Source organism: Herpailurus yagouaroundi, unplaced genomic scaffold, assembly GCF_014898765.1.
Source record: "Herpailurus yagouaroundi ecotype Mexico unplaced genomic scaffold, PumYag 77, whole genome shotgun sequence".
Taxonomy (NCBI): Eukaryota; Metazoa; Chordata; class Mammalia; order Carnivora; family Felidae; genus Herpailurus; species Herpailurus yagouaroundi.
The window spans coordinates 96,833,131-96,856,474 of record NW_024412388.1 but is presented as its reverse complement, the minus strand read 5'-3'; the positions used below and the strand labels follow the sequence as shown (position 1 = coordinate 96,856,474).

Genomic DNA, 23,344 nt, shown 5'->3' with positions numbered 1-23,344 from the left:
GATAGAAATAATATTTTTTGGATTATTGTTCCTTTAATTTGGTATCAGTAAAATTCATATAGTGGGTGGGTGGGTGTTGACCCCTTTTTTCCTCTTTCATAAAATAATTACAGAACTCCTAAGAATGAGATATATTGAGATGAATATGACATAGATCTGTCCTCAAGAAGCTAAGTCTAGTATGTAAATAATTAGAACAATAATATATAGTCTTACTCCCTGTTGTAGGATTGAGTATATCTTTACATATGGAGAGCGAAGACACTCCCTACCTTGCACTCTAGCCTGTGTGGTTTTATGATATTTCCTCTTCTTAGAACGTTCTTCATCCAGCAGCCTTCTACTCATCTTTTACCATGATTCAGTGTCAGTTCAAATGTCACCTCCTTTCTAAAGCCTTTTTTAATTTATTAGAAAAATTTAATTACTTTCTTTTTTTCTTCTCTTAGAACAAAACATATCTCTACTATAGCACTTATCATACAGTTTAGATGGTAGTTTACATGACTGGACTCTCATGTGACATTCAATTCATTTAAACAAGTTAGTTCCAAATGTTGCACTAGGCTCCAAGAATACACAAATGAATAAAGTTGTAAGAGTTCATATTTTTTTTTCTTTATTTTTTTTTAAATGTTTTTATTTATTTTTGAGACAGAGAGAGACAGAGTATGAGCAGGGGAGGGGCAGAGAGAGAATGAGACACAGACTCTAAAGCAGGCTCCAGGCTCTGAGCTGTCAGCACAGAGCCTGACATGGGGCTCGAACTCATGGACTGTTAGATCATGACCTGAGCCGAAGTGAGACGCTTAACCGACTGAGCCAACCAGGTGCCCCAGAGTTCATATTTTAAAATGAAAAAAACTGAAAACCAAATGGATAATCACATTGTAATATGGTAAATGCCATAATTGAATTATGAACTAATGTCATGAATGAACTATGAACTATGAACTATGTCATGTATGCTGCATGACAGCAGGGGTGATCCAGGCCATGTTCATCTTTGTGCTAACTGGCTAGCACTGTGCATAGCATACAGTGACTATACAATTAATGTTGGTGAAAGTAATATTTAACTGCATTTGATTAACCTAACTTCCCTTTTCTTTCCCTTTGTTTTTTAGAATGCAAAGTATGGAGGAACCCTCTAAATCTTTTCAGAGGAGCAGAATATAGGAGGTATTACATTTTGCTTTCAGTAGAATTATGGCATTAGTTTTAGACTAAAAAGTATTATGGAAACATTTGTTTTATAAATATATCACAGCTCTTCTAGTTGGAGACATTGATACATAAAAAGGTAAAATGATGAGCCCAAGGTTTAGTTGGCAGCATCTTCACTATATTTACATTTTTTTGGTTTATTTATTTATTTTGAGAGAGAATGTGAGCAGGGGAGGGGCAGAGAGAGAGAGAGAGAGAGAGAGACTCAGACTCCCAAGCAGGCTCTGCACTGTCAGCACAGAGCCCAACACAAGGCTGGATCTCACCAACCATGAGATCATGACCTGAGCCGAAATCAAGAGTTAGACACTTAACCGACTGAGCCACCCAGGTGCCCCTAAAGATTTTTTTTATTAATTTAAGTAATTTTTACACCTAACATGGGGCTCGAACTCGTGACCCTGAGATCAAGAATTGCATGCTCGTCCAACTGAGCCAGCAGGCACCCCAAGAAATTTCTTATCTTAGTATCAGGAACACTTATGCTTCCCTTTTTTTTTTTTTTTTTTTTTTTTAGTGTTTGTTTATTTATTTGAGAGAGAGAGCACGAGCAGGGGAAGGGCGGAGAGAGAGGGAGACAGAGAATCCCAAGCAGGCTCCATACTATCAGCGCAGAGCATGATGCAGGGCTTGAACCCACGAACCATGAGACTATAACCTGAGCCAAAATCAAGAGTCAGGTGCTCAACTGACTGAGCCACCCAAGCACTCCATGCTGCTGCTTTTTTTTTTTTTTTAAGTGTATTTATTTATTTTGAGAGGAAGAGTGCATGAGCAGAGGAGGGGCAGATAGAGAATCCCAAATAGGCTCTGCACCATCAGTGTAGAGCCCAATGTGGGGCTTGATTCTACAAACTGTGAGATCATGACCTGATCCAAAATCAAGAGTTGGATGCTTAACTGACTGAGCCACCCAGGTGCCCCATTGTGCTTCTTTTTGAATGATTAGTTTCTCTTAAAGTCTAAACTATATTGATGATCATTGTGTGGATTTAGAAAGCTTAAAGTCCTATTGTAGCCAACCGTTAGCAAATGTACAAAAGTCTGGTATGTATTTCAATTAGCTTCATTCCAGGCTCCACTGTATGGCCCAATTTTTGCTTTTACTGAGTCTTTTTTATGTGCTTCTAATTAGGGCTATTAATATTGTACATTATATTTTAACTGCTTTAAATCATTTTGGGAATAATGTAGATCATTAATAAATATTTTTTTATGATTTTACAATAAGTAGCAAAACTTTGCTGTGGTGCCTGGGTGACTCAGTCAGTTAAAGTGTCTGACTCTTGATTTCAGCTCAGGTCATGATCTCATGGTGGTGAGATCGAGCCCTGCATTGGACTTTGTGCTGGTTGCAGAGCCTGCTTGAGATTCTTTTTCTCTCTCCCTTTGCCATTTCCTTGCTTGGGCACGTGCACTCTCTGAAAAACAAACAAACAAACAAACAAAAACAACTTTGCTAAGTGAACAAGGATCTACTTTTTCTTTTTCCTTTATGATAATTTCTCAAAAAATAGCTAAAAACTTTAAATAGCAATGTAATTTATACTATTAAATTACTTAAAATCTTTGATCATCTACACATAAATAACACTTCTAATGTACTTTTAAACTGCTTTTTTTTTACATTTTAAAATGTATGCATATTCACTGTAGAAAATTGGAAAATAAAGAGATGCATAAAAAAGAAAGTAAAAATCACCTTTTCCTATCACTAAATGATAAATGCAATTAGTATTTCCATTCAGTCTCTCTTCTATATGCATGTATAGAAACAAAACTTGAACATCACAATGTGTATATAATTTTACATCCTTTTTTTCTAACACATGAATTTCTCACAGAACCTTTTTATACAGGAATTTCTTCAAAAACATGATTTTATTCTATTCTGTTACATGGAGGTACCATACCTTACCTACTGCTCCCTATCTGGGTCACAGATTATGTTTCACTATCAACATTTACATTAGAAGGTTATCTGTATATATAAATATTTAACCTATGATAATTAAACACCTATGATTACTTCCTTAGAGTTGATTTGTAGTACTGGGGTTCCCAAATCAAAGGGTGTGAACAGGTTGTCTTCCTGTCTCTTCTTTAGTATTTTCTTTTTTTAAAAATTATGGAGATTTTCAAAAATCAAAAAAGTAAAGAATGGTATGATAGAATTCCATATACCCATTTCCTAGCTAGATATGAATATTTTAAGACTCTTAATAGATATTACCTAATTCATTTTTGGAAAGAGAAATGCATATGACAATTTATATTTATACCAGCAGAATATGTGTGAGCCCATGTTCCATCTCATCCTTGACAATGTGTATTTTCCAATTTATTTTAACAGGTGAAAAATAAAAATTTGTAAATTTAATTCACTATTCATTACTAATGAGATTGGACCCTTAAAAATATATTTATTAGCCAGTTTGGTAACTTGCTATTAATTATTGTGGGTTTCAGGGGGATAGGAAAGTTTAAATTTCTAATTTAGTAAACGCTGGAAAAAGTTTCTATTTATTTTATCCTTTTCAAGTCCTTTGCTGTTCTGATAATCTCGTAAAAATCCACCTATGTTTTCTTCTAGTTTCTTTGTAGTTTTACTTTTAATAATTCTAATTCACTGAAAATTTAAGTATATTTGGTAAGGTATGTATCTTAAGTCAAGTTGTTTTATCCCTTCAAATCTAATTTAGAAGCACTAATAGTCTAGCCTTTTCCGTTTTTTTTGGTTTGTTTGTTTTGTTTTTAATCCACATCCAAATTAGCATATAGTGCAACAATGATTTCAGGAGTAGACCCCTTAATGCCCTTACCCACTTAGCCCATCCCCTCTCCCACAACCCCTCCAGTAACCCTCTGTTTGTTCTTCATATTTAAGAGTCTCTTATGTTTTGTCCCCCTCCCTGTTTTTATATTATTTTTGCTTCCCTTCTCTTGTGTTCATCTGTTCTGTATCTTAAAGTCCTCGTATGAGTGAAGTCATATGATATTTGTCTTTCTCTGACTGACTAATTTCACTTAGCATAATACCCTCTAGTTCCATCCATGTAGTTGCAGATGGCAAGATTTCATTCTTTTTGATTGCTCCCTCTTGGTTTTTGATGTTTTATTATCATATTCGAAGTAGTTTGTATAAGTTTTCTCTTATTTTTCTGATTATAATAAACTTTTAAAACATTCTGAAATAGAATTTGTAGCAATATATTTTTGCATTTTAAATAGTGTTTGTTGTAGCAGATAGAGGCTCTCTCATGTTCAATTTACATATTTTCTTGTATTTTGGTAAAGATACACTTGGGTGACTGGTAAAGAGCCACTTACCTACTATGACATGAATTTGTCAGCTCAGGACCATCAGACCTTTTTCACCTGTGACACGGACTTTTTACGTCCTTCAGACACAGGTATGTGTCATATCTGTTCATGGGGTAAACAGTGGTAATGAAAATTGTTTTAAAAGCTCTTTAGAGTTACTTATTAGAATATACAAATTTATTTGGCTTGGGGTTGTTTGCATCATTGATAAGAGACCCAGATTAAATTGAAACAAATTATGAGTGTACATTAACTTGTTACACTACCTACCCTTCTTATAAAGAATTTAAAATATTTTATAAAAATATGAAATCGCTTCTTTTGTTACCTAAAAAACGTTTCAGATCAAATACAGCAACTGCTCATGGGAAATTAACACATGAAATTATATACATAAAGGAAGAGTAAGACAAAGTGCAAACACTGGGGCATGGCATGTGGATTAGAATGGAGTATATTTTACCCTAGTCATTAGTTAGGGGTGCATATAAAGTAGTGGAAGATCATAGAAATAGAAATGTCTATATTTAGGTGTCTCAGTCTTCTCTATAGAAGACAGTATTGAGATTCTTAAATGCATGGTTAAAGACAGGGACCTTTATCACAACTATTCTTTTACTTCAAATGCTCTCTCCCTTCTTATCTATCCTCCTACTTTTATGCTTCCTGCTTTTATCCTTCAAGATCCAGTTAAAAGTCACATTCTAGAAGAACCCTTCTCTGGCAACTCCAAAGTTAAACACTTTATTCTCTGTAGTTCTGTAGTCCATGCCTCACTGAAACAATTCTAGTTAATTTATTCAACCACAAACATTTACTTGTTAATTTTGTCATGTTGCTTCAATGTTTATCTTCCCTAATAGGGTATGAAACTTTGGAAAGCAGGGACTATATTCTCATTATCTTTGAATCCTTATCATCTAGCACATTGCCTGGCATACTGTAAATATTAATATTTATTCTTTGATGAAAATATGAATGAATGACCTTGGTGTCACAGACGTCTTAAGCAATTTCACTAGTAATAGCTAACACTCGTATAGCACTTATTATGCACCAAGCACTGTTCTAAGCAATTTGTATAAGTGTTCTGACTTAATCTTCCCAATCATTTTATGAGTTAGGTACTTTTATCAGCCTCGGAAATAAAGGAATGGAGGCAAAGGGAATCAAGTAACATGCTCTAAGTAACCTAACTAATAAATGATAAAGTTGGGTTTCAAATGCAAGTCTGACTCTTAACCACTATACTAGTGCTGCTTCTATTCACCACAGTGATAGGCAGATGAAAATCAACAACAACAAGGGTCTGAAAAATAGCCAGTTTTCCAGCATTAAAGTGAGTTCTTTGTGATCTATATCTGCTGGGTTAAATATACTAAGGGTAGATAATAGCAGGAAAGCCAAGCATCTTTGGAATGGTTACATAAAGTGGTTTAATTGCAAATAGAAGAAAAAGAAATTGCTTTATGTTTATATGCTTAGTGTTTACATTAATGGCAAAAGTGTCATATTGGGGGAATAACAGAAATGGAAACTAGTATTTTATGTTAACTTTAAAGACTTCAAGAAATGAAGGCTTCACCTCCTTCTCACAAGCAGAATTATAGACATTGGTGGGCTTTGCAAATAGCAACCATGGCTATCCACTAAAGCTGTGCTCTTAGGACAGTTTTGCTCACATACCTCCTAAAGGAATTTTGAGAAACTGTGTATCCTTTCACACATTTTTAACTTGATATCATAAGATTAAATAATTGTAAAGAATATAATTTTTGACATGTTACAGACAATTAAAAATAAAACTAGATTACCCTATATTTGGATATATCTCAAGTAATCTAATGACTTGATACCCACCATTATCCATTGAAAAAGACATGAATTAATACTCTTTAGCAGTAGAAAATTTTATAAAGTCCGTTTTCTTCTTGAACTCATCCATTTTACACCTCTAATATAATTTTATTATAATTATCATATACTTGAGAATCTTTTATTTATCACACATGCTTTTCCACCATAAAAATTATTTGCATAAGTTTCTTAAAATTTAAATTTCCTTTGATCATAAGTTCTAAATGATATCATGTACTTTAATTATATTTTTTGTCAAATCCTTAGAGCTACATATTTGGCTTTTTTCACTTTGGAAAATGTCCTCCATATAACCTAATTGGCTGGGTGAGTTCTCATTATCAATTCTATCAACCAAACCAGACTGACTTTCTGACAGAGAAGTCTGACTTCATTTTTCAAGTCAAATAAACATGGTAACATGCATCCCTATGACAGCCATCTCTCTTCTGAATTTAGATTCTAAGATAGAAAGATAGATAAGTCTTGGAGCTTTGCCTAGAGCCTATCACTTGGCCAAAATAAGATTCCAGTGCCTTTAGTATCCTTTACTAGTGCCCCCTTTGCTTGCTGTGAGGAGACCTCCCCTTAGGAGCAGCGCATTCTTTGATAGTAAGGGGAGAGCAGTGCTGATAAATGGAATTGATAAAAATTGTTTTCACTCTCTCCCCACTACAATATACTTGAATTCAGAGCATCCAGGGGCCAGACTACACTTAGTTCTTTTTTTTTTTTTTAATTGTTTTAATGTTTATTTTTGAGGGGGAGAGGGACTGAGTGTGAGCAGGGGAGGGGCAGAGAGGGAGACACAGAATCCAAGGCAGGCTCCAGGCCCTGCACTGTCAGCACAGAGCCTGATGCGGGGCTCAAGCTCACGAACGGTGAGATCACGACCTGAGCTGAAGTGGGATGCTTAACTGACTGAGCCACCCAGGTGCCCCAGGGGTACACTTATTTCTAATGCCTAACTTCATTGTTAAGTAGAAGGAATCCCCTGACAAAAAATGGCTGCCCCTAAACCCAAGCTTTGAATTGTCCTTTTTGGCACTTGCAGATGTTTATACTCTAGAGAATGCACCTTAGAAAAATTCAGGATGGGTGAAAAAAGCCTTTCTTTTGTAAAGGAGAAGAGAATAAATATATCTTTTGGGGAGTGGGGAAGCAGATGTTGGGTAGGAAAGGAAAACCAGCATGATGTACAGACCACTCAGAGAAACATTCTTCAAGTAGATCAGTTCTAGAAAAGAGTCATATAAAGTCGAGACTTTATAAATTGATTCTCTTAAAACCATGCATCCTATTTTGGTCCTTGCAAAGCTTCATGTACTTCTAGTGGTATGCATACTCCCAGCTAAATGCTGAGCTCAAGGACAGACTTTTATCTGTGAATTGATCCATACTGATCTTTTCAGACACTCACATAAAGGTAATGATTTATATCTGTAGTTTTACATTAAAAAAACATGTACATATGTGATGTGACAAATTTCTCTTGACTATTGTCATCAGTTACTAAGTTAGTAGATTCTGTTCTCTTCCCATTGACTTGTTTACTTAAGGCAGAAAACAAATATATTCTCAGGGCCAGTCAGCACTGTTTTGGTTTTTTAAAAGATTTTATTTTTAAGTGATCTCTACACCCAGTATAGGCTTAAACTCAAAACCCTGAGATCATGAGTTGCATGCTGCACTGACTGAGCCAGTCAGGTGCCCCTGGCTAGCAGTGTTTTTTGAATAATTTGTTTTCATGGTATTTTCAACACTTAACAATCAGGAGATTTGATATTAAAACCCAGGTGTACACTTGTTACAAGTTGGAAAATATGGCAAAACTGGACCTGCATGTCCACTTGGCAATAATCAGTTAGACCTTTTAGTTTACATATTTTTTTTCTGCCTGGTCTTTGTAGGCATCTACATTTATGACTCCTGATCTTGAGATTGGCTCTTCTCTTTTCTGCTTGATAGTATACTGGAATGTTATTTAACTTGAAAAAATAGATTAAATTGATTGAATTGCTAATTGCTTGTGTTATTTTTTTGAGCATGTCAAGATCTCTTAAAGAGGACAGTTGAATACTAAATCAATATTTTCCTTTAAATTACTCCTAAACCTTTTTTAAAGAAAGAAATACACATTTTTCTTCTTATGCTTTATTTCTCCTTTCCCTTTTAGCTTGGAACTGCATTGGTTGTGAGGATTAATCTTGAAAGGCTGGATAGTGCAGTTGAAAACATAATAAGAATAAGAACAAATGCTTAAAGGTGGATCATATGACCTTACTAGAAATAAAAGAAATGCGGGGGCACCTGGGTGGCTCATTCGGGTAAGCAACTTCAGCTCAGGTCCTGATCTCACAGTTCATGAGTTTGAGCCCCGGGTTGTGCTTCCTGCTGTCGGCCCCAGAGCCCACTTAAGATCTGCTGGCCCCCTGTCTCTCTGCCTCTCCCCCCGCAAAGAAATGCAAATGAAGATGAGATCGTTTCCACATATTAAATTAGCAAAATTGTTACTACTCAGTGTTGCTAAGCAGGGAAACTGTCTGTCTCTCTTTCTCTCTCTCTCTCTCTCTCTCTTTCTCTCTCTCATCCACTGCCTGAAAGAATGTAATTTAATACAATCTTATTGAGAAGAGTTTCGGAGTGTATATCCAACCATTTAACCAACCATTCCACTTCTAGAAAGGAAATATTTGGTCAGGTATGCAAAAGTAGATGTTGAAAGATGGTTATTATAACATTTCTATAATTAACAAAAAAAATTGGGTGTAACTTCATAATCAAAAGAATTGCTTAAATAATTCCAGTATACTAGAATATCAAATAACAATTTAAAATGTTAATAAAGGGGCGCCTGGGTGGCGCAGTCGGTTAAGCGTCCGACTTCAGCCAGGTCACGATCTTGCGGTCCGGGAGTTCAAGCCCCGCATCAGGCTCTGGGCTGATGGCTCAGAGCCTGGAGCCTGTTTCCGATTCTGGGTCTCCCTCTCTCTCTGCCCCTCCCCCGTTCATGCTCTGTCTCTCTCTGTCCCAAAAATAAATAAACGTTGAAAAAAAATTTTTTTTAATGTTAATAAAGATTCAGCATCAAAATTTGACTTGTAAATATCATGTAACTTAAAGAAAAAAGCCCCATCATTAAAACTGGCAAGTCTAATATTAGTCTTTATTTTTATGTAATATTTTAATGTTTCAACAAAATGCTATTCTCTTTTTTTTAAATTTTTTTTTCTTAATGTTTATTTATTTCTGAGACAGAGAGAGACAGAGCATGAGTGGGGGAGGGGCAGAGAGAGAGGGAGACACAGAATCCGATGCAGGCTCCAGGCTCCAGGCTCTGAACTGACAGCACAGAGTCCGACATGGGTCTTGAACTCACGGACCATGATCATGACCTGAGACGAAGTCGGTCATTCAACCAACTGAGCCACCCAGGCCCCCCAACAAAATGCTATTCTTTACCTGGTTATTATCAGATGGGTGCTGACTTGCATCAATTTGTCAAGTTCAGGAAACATTAGCTGTCAGCCAGATGGTGACATATTTGATATGAGAAATGTATTTTTGTTACACAAGTAGAATATATTGTCTTCTTTTCTAAGCCAAGACTAATATTTTGTTTCCAAAGGAAAACTCAAACATTTTCCACATTATTCTTTCTGGACAGTTGTAGGTTTTGTTCCAAAAGCAACATTCATAGATTCTCTATTTTTCTTATCAAACTTGAAATAGGCCAGATAGTTTCATGAATATACTTTGTTTATTTGTTTATTTAATTTTTAAGAAACTTATTTTTTTGGCATGAAATCTTATTTGGTATTTATTACTATGAAATTTTCATTTTGGTACAGTAATTGGTAACAAAACTAATATTGTTATTCTAGAAAGATCTTCATTTAGGCTTTGTTGAATCTTGGTAGAGACTGACATTTTCCACAAATGGACAATACTCTAAATTAATTACTTTTTCCACCTTTTTATACAAAACGCAAATTCAAACAGGTTTATACAAAACGCAAATTGTTCCTGCATTGAATCATTGGTTAGACAAAGCCTTTTTTTAAGTGTTTTGTATATTTTAACAGTTCCATAGACTCTTTGCAAAGTGATTTAAAAAGTAGAATATTTCGTATTGATTACAATTTGATGTCACTCAGACTCAATATGCATTTAGAAATATAAATGTTCTTGTATAATAATGATGCAATCAAATGGATTAAACACTTTATATGTTGTTACTTCAATCAGAGAAAGAATATATTTTTATTGTATGTGAAGCTTCCAAATTTAATGCGAATTTCTCATAAGATTAATGTGAACTAACACCCCAATTTCTTGTTTCTTATGTTTAAGAACATGTTATTTAAAGTTTTGTTTACTTTCATAGCTCATTCTTCATATGTTTTGAGTAAGATTATTTATGTTTACCATCTCATCTACTTTTTGAAATATTTTTCCTACAGTTATGCAGAAGGCATGGAGGGAAAGAAATCCTCCAGCTCGAATCAAAGCAGCCTATCAAGCTTTAGAATTAAACAATGAGTAAGTTTGAAATATATGGAAAGTAAGTTTGTTTTGAAGGAAACCCAGGCAAATGATTTTATGTTATCTTTTGTCTGTTCCTAAAACACTTGGAGTCATTACCAGTCCCTTTATTTTGCATACTAGAGAGAAATTTTGCAGTGTTCACATCTGTACTTTGCTTCCTAAATTACAAGCTTATCTATGCTTTTGAATAGAAATTATCCTAGAAATACTTTTTAAATGGAGAATGCTGAACTAATTGGTTATAATACTTGATAGTTTTTTTTTTTTTAATATTTTTTTCAACGTTTTTTATTTATTTTTGGAACAGAGAGAGACAGAGCATGAACGGGGGAGGGGCAGAGAGAGAGGGAGACACAGAATCGGAAACAGGCTCCAGGCTCCGAACTATCAGCCAAGAGCCTGACGCGGGGCTCGAACTCACGGACCGCGAGATCGTGACCTGGCTGAAGTCGGACGCTTAACCGACTGCGCCACCCAGGCGCCCCAATACTTGATAGTTAAAGAGTACTAAAATACTTATGCCACCTGTATTAATTTTGTTTTTCATTTAAGTCATTCATTTAAAGCATTCATTCAGTCCTGAGAACTTTAGTTGCTAATGGGATTGGAGGCATGAGACGAGGATTCAAAATAAATGATATGTAGCTCTAACTTTTTTTCATGTTAAGAACATTTATTTTTTATAGCTCTTTGTATCAACTCTACATTTTGAAAAGGCAAAATGTAAAATCATAATATTTAAGTGGGGCAGATCAGTAAGTGTTAATCTGATACTGAATAAATGCCAGGAATAAAAATACAGCCATAGTCAGGGTTAATCAAGAAATGCTTCCTGGGGGCGCCTGGGTGGCGCAGTCGGTTAGGCTTCCGACTTCAGCCAGGTCACGATCTCGCGGTCCGTGAGTTCGAGCCCCACGTCCGGGCTCTGGGCTGATGGCTCAGAGCCTGGAGCCTGTTTCCGATTCTGTGTCTCCCTCTCTCTCTGCCCCTCACCCATTCATGCTCTGTCTCTCTCTGTCCCAAAAATAAATAAACGTTGAAAAAAAAAATTAAAAAAAAAAAAAAAAGAAATGCTTCCTGAATAACGTGAATTTAACATTGTTCCCTGTATCCTGCAACAAGATATATTATCCTTGTTAAGAAGACCTTTCCAAGGTTGAGCAAAATCACAGTGTGGGGAACTCCAAAAGCAGTGAATCAGCTTTATTGAAACCCTAGAAACTAATCAAAAGTTTATAACATCCTGGAGAATGCATAATCAATTAAAAAAAACAGCCGAATTTCTATAAGAGAGCGTTGTGGTGTTTTAACTTACACTGACCCCATCCCCCACTCCGTAGCTCAGTGGGGCAGCCTTGAAGACAAAAAGTCTTCATTTTGGGTATAGGTTCCAACTACCAGAGGAAGTGGAATGGATTTTATTCTTAAAAAATTGTGGTTGTTTATTTTGACCTGTCTGGTGTTCCCTGAAGGACCAACTTAAAAGGCTTGTCTTTATTTGGGTTAATTCTGAACTCTCCCAGCATTGACACAGCTACACTGGGGGGCATTTGTTGAAAACGTTTAAAGGCAAATGCATTAGTCCCTGCTGCCCTGGGGGCAAGGGATAACAGCTGGGGCAAACAATAGACAAATCAGAAAGCTTGTGAGGAAAGGTTGGGGAATTAGATACTTTAGGAAGTAAAGGCTTTCAAAAGCTCTCACATATTCCTGGGAATCTCAAACATCCCACATATACCTAAGGTTGGGCATATGCTCAGAAAAGACTTAAAAAGGCCCTAAGCTCTGTCTAAATTTCAGGTTCTGCACAAACAGAAAGTAAAGGCTAAGGCAGAATTATATGCCTGACTGAATGTTGAAGGTGTGCCCCAACACACAGAACCAATCTGCAAAGACTTGGTTTTCTTGTTTTGTTTTTGGTTCCAGGTATTTAAGGCAGTCTCTATCGCATCACTGGCTGATAAATAAGGCAACAGAGCAGAGGCTTCACTGGTCATATATGATAAAGAATACAAACTTCATAAAATTCAGAAAAGTCACTAAGCAAGTAAACAACTGCAACAGGCAACAACAGCAAGCCACGGGAAGGAGGGGGAAATCTGATTTCTAGAGTTGCTAGATTATGATATTCAAAATTTGTAGTTTTCAACAGAAAAATTACCAGACATAGAAAGAAACAAAATATATCCCACACAAAGAAAAGAAAGGAAAGGAATGGAGACTGTCCTTGAGGAAGCCCAGACTTTGGACTTTCTAGATAAAAACTTTAAATCAAATATTTTAAATATGCTCAAAGAGGTAGAGAAAGCCATGTACAAAGAACAAAAGGAAATCATGAGAAGAATGTTTCACCATTAGAGAATATCAATAAAGATCCCGAAATCTAGAAAGAAATCTAGGGACAAAAGTAGAAATAAATCTAGAAACAAAGACCAAGAAACTCAGTGAACCCCAAGTAAGATATAATCAGAGACATTCACATTGAGACCATAGACAAGGGGAGATTACTGAAAGCAGCAAAAAAGAAGTGACTCATCATGTATGAGGGATCCTCAATAAGATTAACAGCTGATTTCTCATCAGAAACCATAGAAGCCGGAAGGCAGTGGGATGACAAAGTCAAAATTCTGAAAGAAAGAAAACTGTTAACTACAGACTCTCTATCCAACAAACCTGTCCTTCAAAAATGAAGGGGAAATTAAGGCATTCCCAGATGAACAGAAACTGAGAGTTCATTGCTAGTAGACGTATAATTATGCAAAATGCCAAAAGGAGTTTTTCAGGCTGAACTTAAAGGACATTAGACAGTCTTGACTCTACACAAAGCAACAAAGAACACCAGTAAAAATAATTTCATAGGCAAATATAAAAGTTAATATATTTTGGGTTTGCAATTCTTTTTTTTTTCAATATGACTTAAAAGACAACAATGTAAATAATTATAAATTTATGTTAATGGACGTACAGTATATAAAAATGTAATTTGTGACAATAACAGCATAAGGTGGGGGGGAAGGAGCAAAATTTTGTATACTATAGAAACTAGGTTAGTATTAATTGAAACTAGGTTGCTGTAAATTAAGAAGTTAAATATAATTGTTAATTGTTAATCACCTGAAAGTAACTAAAAAACATAGTAAAAGAAGTGACAAGGAAATCAAAATGGTATGCTAGAAAATACCTAACACAATTACTTCAGGAAATAAGGACAAAAAAGGACATATAGAAAACAAATAGGAAAATAGTAGAAACAAGTCCTTCCTTTCCATTAACTACTTACATGTAAATAGATGAAACTCTCCAGTTAAAGGCATTTTTTGGCAGAATGGATTTAAAAAATAGTTAAATCATATGCTGTCTATAAGAGACTCATTTTAGACAGACACAGAGAAGTAGAAAGTAAAATTATGGAAAAAGATTTTCATGCAAATAGTAACCAAAAGAGAGCTGCAATGGCTAAACCAATATCAGACAAAATAGAGTTTAAGACAAAAAATATTTTTTTAAATTTTTTAATGTTATTTTTGAGAGTGGAGGGGATGGGCAGAGAGGGAGGAGGCCAGAGGATCCAAAGCAGGCTCTGTGCTTACACGGAGAACCCGATGTGGGGCTTGAACTCATGAACCATGAGTGACCTGAGCCAAAGTCGGACAATTAACCAACTGAGATGCCCCAAGACAAAATTTTTATGAGACAATTACATTATCTAATGATAAAAGAGGTTCAGTTTATTAAGAATACACAACAATTTTAAACTTACATGCATCTAATAACAAAGCCCCAAAATATATGAAGCAAAAACTGACAGAATTGAAGGAAGGTAATAGACAGTTCAACAATAATAGTTGGAAACTTCAACATGCAATTTCAATAATGGATAGAATAATTAGACAAAAGATACACAATGAAATGAAAGACTTGAAGAACACTATAAACTAATTAGACCTAACAGACATCTGTATAGTACTCTACCCAACAACAGTGGAATACATGTTCATCTCAAGTGTACATGGAACATTCTCCAAGATGCGTCACATATTATGATATAAACAATTCTCAATAAATTTCAAAACATTGAAATTATATAAACTATTCACTGCAACCATGTTTTCTAATAAAATTAGAAATCAATAACAAGGAAATCTGGAAATTCCACAATATTGGAATATGTGGAAGTTAGACAAGTTTTAACCAATGAGTCAAAGAATAAATCACAAGGAAATAATCAGAAAATACTTTGTGATGAGTGAAAATGAAAGCACAACATACCAAAACTTATGAGACACAGAGAAAGCAGTGCTCAGAGAAAAATTTATAGCTGTAAACACTTGCATTAATAAAAAAGATCTCAAATCAATAACTTAAACTTTATACCTTCCTTAACAAATGAGAAGATGGGGGCGCATAGGTGGCTCAATTGGTTCAGCAACCGACTTCGGCTCAGGGCATGATCTCACAGTTCGTGGGTTCAAGCCCTGTGTTGGCCCCTGTGCTGAAAGCTTAGAGCCTGGGACCTGCTTTGGATTCTGTGTCTCCCTCTCTCTCTGCCCCTTCCCCACTCCTCTGTCTCTCTGAAAATCAAATAAACATTAAAAAAATTTTTTTAAATGGGATGGGGGATGGGCTAAATGGGTAAGGGGCATTAAGGAATCTACTCCTGAAATCATTGTTGCACTGCATGCTAACTAACTTGGTGTAAATTTAAAAAAAATAAATAAAAATTAAAAAAATGAAAAAAAGAAATGAGAATATGAAGAGCTAACTAAACAACAAACAGAAGGCAGTAACAAAGATTAGAGTGAGATAAACAAAATAGAGTAGAAAAAAAGAATGAAGCCAGAGGTTGGTTTTTTAAAAGATTAACAAAATTGACAAACTTTTTAGCCAGACTAAAAAAGAGATAAGACTCAGATTACTAAAACTAAGAATGAAACTGAGAACATTACTGCTGACCTTATAGAAATGAAAAACACAAGAGAATTCAGTGAATAATTATATGCATACAAATTAGATAAATGGACACATTTCTAACAACACAGTACCAAGACTGACCCAAGATGAAATGGAAAATCTGAATAGACCTGTAACAAGTGAAGAGATGGAATCAATAATTTAAAAACTTCCAAACAAAGGCAACCAGGACTAGATCCCTTCACTGGCAAATGCTACCAAGCACTTGAAGAAGAAATAACACCAGTTCTTAAACTCTTCAAAGAAATAGGAGGGAAGTAACTCTTCCTAACTCATTCTGTGTAGCCAGTATTGCCCTCATACCAAAATCAAACAAAGACATCACAAGAAACAAAAACTATAGGTTAATGTCCATTATGAATACAGATGCAGAAATCCTCACCAAAATACTAGCACGGAAAATCCAGGAGCATGTCAGAAGAATTATATACCATGAACAAATGGGATTTATCCCAAGAAGGCAAGGGTGGTTTAAAATATGAAGATCAGGAGCTCCTGGCTGGCTCAGTCAGAAGTGCACGTGACTCTTGATCTCATGATGCGTTTGAGCCCCATGTGGGGTGTAGCGATTACTTAAGTAAATAAAACTTAAAAAAATATGGGGGCACCTGGGTGGTTCAATTAGTTAAGCATCCAACTCTTGATTTCAGTTCAGGTCGTGATCTCACAGTTGCTGAGTTTGAGCCCATGTCAGTCTCCATGCTGATGGTGTGCAGCCTGCTGGAGATTCTCTCTCCCTCCCTCTCTGCCCCTCCCCTGCTCTCCCTCTCTCTTTCTCTCAAAATAAATAAACTTTTTTTTTTTCAACGTTTATTTATTTTTGGGACAGAGAGAGACAGAGCATGAACGGGGGAGGGGCAGAGAGAGAGAGGGGGACACAGAATCAGAAACACGCTCCAAGCTCTGAGCCATCGGCCCAGAGCCTGACGCGGGGCTCGAACTCACGGACCGCGAGATCGTGACCTGGCTGAAGTCGGACGCTTAACCGACTGCGCCACCCAGGCGCCCCAAAATAAATAAACTTTTTAAAAAATATGAAAATCAGTCAATGTAAGATACCACATTAATAGAAAAAAGAATGAGAACCACGTGGTCATCTCTATTGATGCAGAAAAGGTATTTGACAAAATCCAACACCATTTTATGGTAAAAACACTAAAAAAAAAAAAGGACAGGAATGGAAGGAAACTTCCTTAAACTGCCACTTCCTGCCACTTCTATTTAACATTGGACTGGAAAGGTTAGCCAGTGCAATTTGGTAAGAATGGGGGAGAAATGGCTTCCAAATCATAAAGGAAAAAGTAAAACTTTATTCACAGATTACATGATCTTATGCATAGAAATCCCAAAGAATCCACACACAAAAAAACTGGTAGAGCTAACAAAAGAGTTCAACAAAGTTATTGTCTATAGGACATAAAGAAAACAAATAGGAAATGGCAGAAACAAGTCCTTCTTAATGTCTGTCATATATCTATACACTAATAGTAGATAGTCTGTAAAAGAAATTTGAAAAACAATTCCATTTATAATAGCATCAAAAATGGTAAAATATTTAAGGATTAAATTTAACCAAGGAGTGCAAGATTTGTACACTAAAAATGACGAAGTATTTTTGAAAAAGTTAAAGAAGACTTAAGTAAATGGAAAGACATCCCATGTTCATGAATTGGAATACTTAATATTGTTAAGATAGCAGCACTCCTCAAGCTGATCTTCAAATTCAGTACAATTCCTGTCAGGATTTCAGTAGCCATGATTATGAAATGGACCAGCCGATCCTAAAATTCACATGGAATTGTAAGAGCCCTCAAAGAGCCAAAACAATCTTGAAAAAGAATAAAGTTGGAGAACTCACTTCCTGATTTCAAAACTTACTATGAAGCTGCAGTAATTAAATAAAGATAGACATCTAGGTTGATGGAATCAAATTGTGAGTCCAGAAATAAACCCATGCATTTATGGCCAATTGATTTTTGTGCCAGGACCATTTTTTAAAAATGTTTATTTATTTATTTTGAGAGAGAAAGAGAGAGAGTGAGCAGGGAAGGGCAGAGAGAAGGGAGAGAGAGAATCCCAAGCAGGCTCCATGCTGTCAGCCTAGAGCCCAATGTGGGGCTCACTCTCACAAACCATGAGATCATGACCTGAGCCAAAATGAAGAGTCTGACACTTAACCAGTTGAGTCACCCAGTGCCCCTGACAAGGTTGCCAAGACCATTGCATGGGGGAAAGAATAGTTTTTTCATTAAGTGATACTGGGCAAATGGATAACTACGTAAAAAAGCAACCCTTACATCACATCGTAAACAATTAAAAATTAATCAGAAACCTAAATTTATGAGCTAGAACTGTAAACTCCTAGAAGAAGACAGGGGCAAATTTTCAAGACTGGATTTGGCAATGGTTTCTTAGATATGACACCAAAAGCGCAAGCAACAAAAACAAAAACAAAAAAATTAGATAAATTAGACTTCATCAAAATTAAAAGCTTTTGTGCATTGAAGGATACTATCAAGAAAGTGAAAAGACAACCCACAGAATGAGAGAAAATGTTTGCAAGCCATATTTGATGAGTCTAGCATCCAGAATATATCAAGAGCTGTTAACAACTCAATAACAAAAAGATAACCCAATTAAAAATGAACAAAGGATTTGAATAGACATTTCTTCAAAGAAGATATATAAATGACCAATAAGCACATGTAAAGGTGGTTGACATCATTCATCACTAGGGAAATTAAAATGAAAGCAACAATGAGATGTCCCTTCACAAGATGGGTATAACAAAAACCTCCAGAAAATACCAAATGTTTGCAAAAATGTGGAGAAATCAGAACCCTCATACATTGCAGGTAGGAATGTAAAATGGTATAGCCACTGTGGAAAACAGTTTGGCAGTTTGTCAAAAAGATAAAACTAGAACCATCATATGCCCAGCAGTTCCACAGCTAGGCATATGCTGAAGAGTACTGAAAGCAGGTGTTCAAACAGAAACTTTTAAACAGATGTTCCCAGCAGTATAATAGCCTCAAACTGGAACCAACCCAGATGGCCATCAGGTGATGATGAATGGATAAACAGAATGTGGTGTATCTATACAATGGAATATTATTCAGTCATAAAAAGGAGTGAAATACAGCCACATGCTACATGAATGAATCTTGTAAATATATTAAAAGTCTGTGGATGACATACTTTAAAATGGCTAATTTTGTGATGTGAATTTTACATTAATTAAAAAAAGCAACACTCCTAATAATTATTTCAATATTCATAAAATTAATTTCTGTATTAACATGTCCATTAAAAATATTTTTGAACAAATACAAGAAAGCTCTGAGAGGAAAGAACTTTTTATCATATAGCTATGCTATAATTTAAAATATATTCATATTTTGATTCTACTCCATTAATTTATACCTATCTAGATCTTTTAAAAGTGCTTTTATTTTGTTATTTAAAAGCATTTGAATTATGTTTAGAATGGCAGTTTGGGAGCCTAGCGTTTAAAGCAGCAATATATCTAATGCTTCAGAGAAATCTAATATAATGTAATAGCAAAATGTCTGTTGATGAGTGAAATTATCATATAGTCAATTTAGTGTAGTATTTGAAGGATGCTGAAATAGTCCAGTTTCCATTTGTTACGTTCAAAAGATCCTTCTTGTCCCCAGTTGTTTGATAGTTACCTTGCCATCATTTTTGTTTTATGCCTGGTCTTGTAGTTTTACCAACAATTTCTCTTCTCTTCCTAAATACTGTTCAATAGAAACATAACATGATCCATATAAGTAACTTTAAATTTTCTGGTAGCCAGATTTAAAACGTAAAAAGAAATAAGTGAAATTAACCTAAATAATATATCTTCTTAAGCTGTATTCAAAATATTAAAATATTATTTTAACGTATAATCAATATATTTTTTAAACTTTTAAAGTATTTTATATTCTTCCAAGTCTTCAAAAGCCATTGTGCACTTTGCACTGACCTCCCATTTCAGTTCAGATTAGGCACACTTCAAGTGGTCAGTAACTACATGTGGTAATGACTACAGTACTTGACAGTGCAGGCTTAGATAACTAGCATATTGTCTCCAGGAGAGATGTACTTGCTGTTTTTTGAAATGGAAAGGAAACTTTTTCTCTTTTTTTGCCCCCAAACAGGTTAATTTCTCTTTATTAGCCAGCTTTTGACTTAATTGATACAAAGAGAAATCTTTGTGTTTCAGTAGGGTGAAGAAACTTAGAGTGAGTGTGGGTGTGACAAGTATGAGCAACAGTGCAGGAGGAAAGACTAGAATTCAGACCAAGGGAGTTTTGCCACAACATGATTGTGGTTAAGTCTAAGAGAGGATGGGGTAGCATGCAGAAGGAAGGCTCAGGGTTGGGAAAAAGGGCTGTTTCTGAAATGATCGGTTTCTAAGTCATATGTTAAAAGTGCCTAGTTGGCTGTGGGACTTTCTTCTCAATCTTCACCATCTTCCATACCTGCCCTCATTAGATCGATATTAACAATATAGAGTGGCTAAGAGTAGGCATGACAACTAGAATGCATAGTCCCTTGAACTGCTTTCTACATAATTCTTTATATATCTTACTTTCTTATCCCTTTCCCCAAAGAAAAATATGGGACAAACAGAATGGATATAGAAGTAAAATAGAAAATAAAGAGGAGAAAGGTAGGAAAGGAGAAAAATTGTGGAAACACACACAAAATATACCAATATACCCCTAATAAATTATAAAGTACTGAGTGAAGTTTTCTTTTTTTCCTCCAAGAGATGGAAAGTCTAGGTAAAGGTAGGGAAATGTGATGCAGAACAAAGGGACATATCCAAGAGAAAATACTTGCCTTAACCATTTTACTTAAAATTGCCTTACTTGCTTTCTTCATAGCTGTGCCACTGCATATGTTTTACTGGCTGAGGAAGAAGCAACAACTATTGTGGATGCTGAAAGGTTATTTAAACAGGCACTCAAGGCAGGAGAGACAATTTACAGGCGGTCACAGCAGTGCCAGCACCAAAGTCCTCAGCACGAAGCTCAACTGAGTAAGAAAATCTGAACTGATTTTACCTTTTAGCTCCTGAAATTGGCTCATTTATGTTTAAGACACAAACAACAATAAGTAAAAAAACAAAAACACACAGAAAAAAATCCTTACTATTTCGAGGTTAGCTTCTTTTCAGAAGAGATAGCTAATGTATTCATAATGACTGCAAGCCAGCAAGACAAATATGCATTAGCTAGAGAATGCTTACAGAAGGGAACAGATGTGCTCTGGTTATTGAGAGATGTGCTGCTCTTAGACTTAACAGTAATTTATTTCATGTGAAAACCGGGTTGGTCATTGGAGAAATACAGCTCAAAAATATTCAAGATTCAGGAGACCGTTCTAGTAACGATAAGCAGGTATTACCTTTATCCTCACCCTTACCCCAAGCAATGGTGAAAGTACATCATTTGGTTTGCTCTTCAGACTGTATGTATCTCCACAGAGTGCCAGGGAGTCAGCCCTTTGGTATAAAAATTCAGCCTTACACTTGGCATTGATTCTTTCTTTGACTTTTCTCTATGATGTGTTTGAGAGCATATGGGCCATAGCAACTGAAATTCTTTCCACTCTTAGGGATACTCTCTCAGCTGTGATTGAGATACTTCCACCAAAGATGTTAGAATCTGTAGTGCTGTTGCTTCCTGCTATTTTTTGTGGCCAGAGCATTTTAGTTTAATGATTTTGGCAGATTATGGGCAATAAATTGAAATATGTTTACATAATGTATTATCTGCTAGCAGTTAAGTTCTAAATCTTTTGTTTGTGGAAATTAAAATTTGGATAATGTTTTCTCTCCAAACTAAATATTGATGTATACAGTATGTTTCATTAATGTATGTTGTTATGGCATACAACTGTGGGAATATATAATTTTGCAGTCTGGAACTAATGAAACTACATCTGTGAAAAAGCCATGCCATTTGTCTTTGTATAATCTCAAATATGATTATGAGGTACTTACAGAAATATTTGTTAGCTCTTTCTAGAAATAGTTTTATAGTTTGTTAGTTACTAGCTGTTGAGCAAAAGTTCACTCTAGCCATGGAAATTTTGTTTTGAACATATTTTATCAGTTAAAACAATAGAGAATGTTAAAATAATAGGTTGTTTACGCAGAAACTCAATAGGTTAGATTTATTTTTTCTATTTAATGTATATATTTCTTCTATATTAATATTAAAATATACTTGTCAAGTATACACAAATTAACTTATAATGTACTCAGATTACTTACTATTAGAGGCAAAAGTAATTCTGTATATATAGAAAGATTTTAAGCTTTTACCATAAAAAACTTCACACATACACAAAAATAGCATAATGAACTCTCATTCAATGTTCATCACCCAAATTCAATAATCATTCCATTTGGAAACAATTTAATTTTAATTGAAGCTTCCAGGGTAAGCCAATAAAATTAATGGATAATATGTTAATGAAATAGTAGGTCATAATACAAAGTGATAGTTGTGTCATTTTTTTTTTTAATAGGAAGAGATACGAATGTACTGGTATATATTAAAAGAAGATTAGCAATGTGTGCAAGAAAATTAGGAAGAATAAGAGAAGCAGTAAAAATAATGAGAGATGTAAGTAAATTTAATGATTGGATGTTTATAATTTTTCCTTGAAAAACTGAAAATGTGGTTTAAGTTGCCAGTTATTTTAATGCAAAATCATTATTTTTTAAATGATAGTCTTTATAACAAGATATTTATTTAATATACGTACATTTCTTAAGGGTTGAGTCTTCACAGTTTTGTTAAGACACTAAAGAATTTCTACTTTAATGAATCAGATTCAGCTCTGTTGAGTTCCTTTGCTATAATTTTAATCTTTTTTTCCTTTTAATGTACAGCTGATGAAAGAATTTCCTCCTCTTACCATGTTGAACATCCATGAGAATCTCCTAGAATCACTTTTAGAATTACAGGCCTATGCAGATGTTCAGGCAGTCCTAGCAAAATATGATGGTGAGTGATAATTGACTTAGTTGATAGCATGGTTAAAATATTTTTTCAAATATGTAATCATAAATATGATTCTGTTCTGGTATTTCTTTGATTTTCTCTTCCTATTCTAAACAGTCAGTATTTAGAATCCATGGATACAGTTATATTAAGTACTTTCTTTATCAGGACTTTTGGGAGCAAAAGCCTGCAGGGAGGAACTTTTCTTCTGTAAAGATTTATTCATTTGTTTATTCAGCACCCAATAGGAGTGAGGCACTTGGAATACAGTGGTGAATGAGAAGACATGGACTTAGTCCTTGTAGGATTTACAGTTTAGCAAAGGAACATACAGACAAATGAATAGTAGTTGTATTGAAGCATAGTGTGTTAGGTGAGATAATTGGAAA

The 23,344-nt window shown here is 35.1% G+C and overlaps 1 protein-coding gene across 6 annotated transcripts in view; it reads left to right on the top strand.

Annotated features, from left to right (window-relative positions):
* Nucleotides 1-23,344, top strand: part of ST7L (suppression of tumorigenicity 7 like) — an 83,028-nt gene that overhangs the window by 8,149 nt on the left and 51,535 nt on the right. For all 6 annotated transcript variants that reach the window (XM_040471322.1, XM_040471320.1, XM_040471319.1 and 3 more), the window contains exons 4-9: nucleotides 1,128-1,182; nucleotides 4,525-4,640; nucleotides 10,872-10,950; nucleotides 20,826-20,980; nucleotides 22,477-22,574; nucleotides 22,844-22,958. In XM_040471322.1, the coding sequence (XP_040327256.1) occupies nucleotides 1,128-1,182; nucleotides 4,525-4,640; nucleotides 10,872-10,950; nucleotides 20,826-20,980; nucleotides 22,477-22,574; nucleotides 22,844-22,958 (618 nt within the window). The remainder of the gene's footprint in view (nucleotides 1-1,127; nucleotides 1,183-4,524; nucleotides 4,641-10,871; nucleotides 10,951-20,825; nucleotides 20,981-22,476; nucleotides 22,575-22,843; nucleotides 22,959-23,344) is intronic.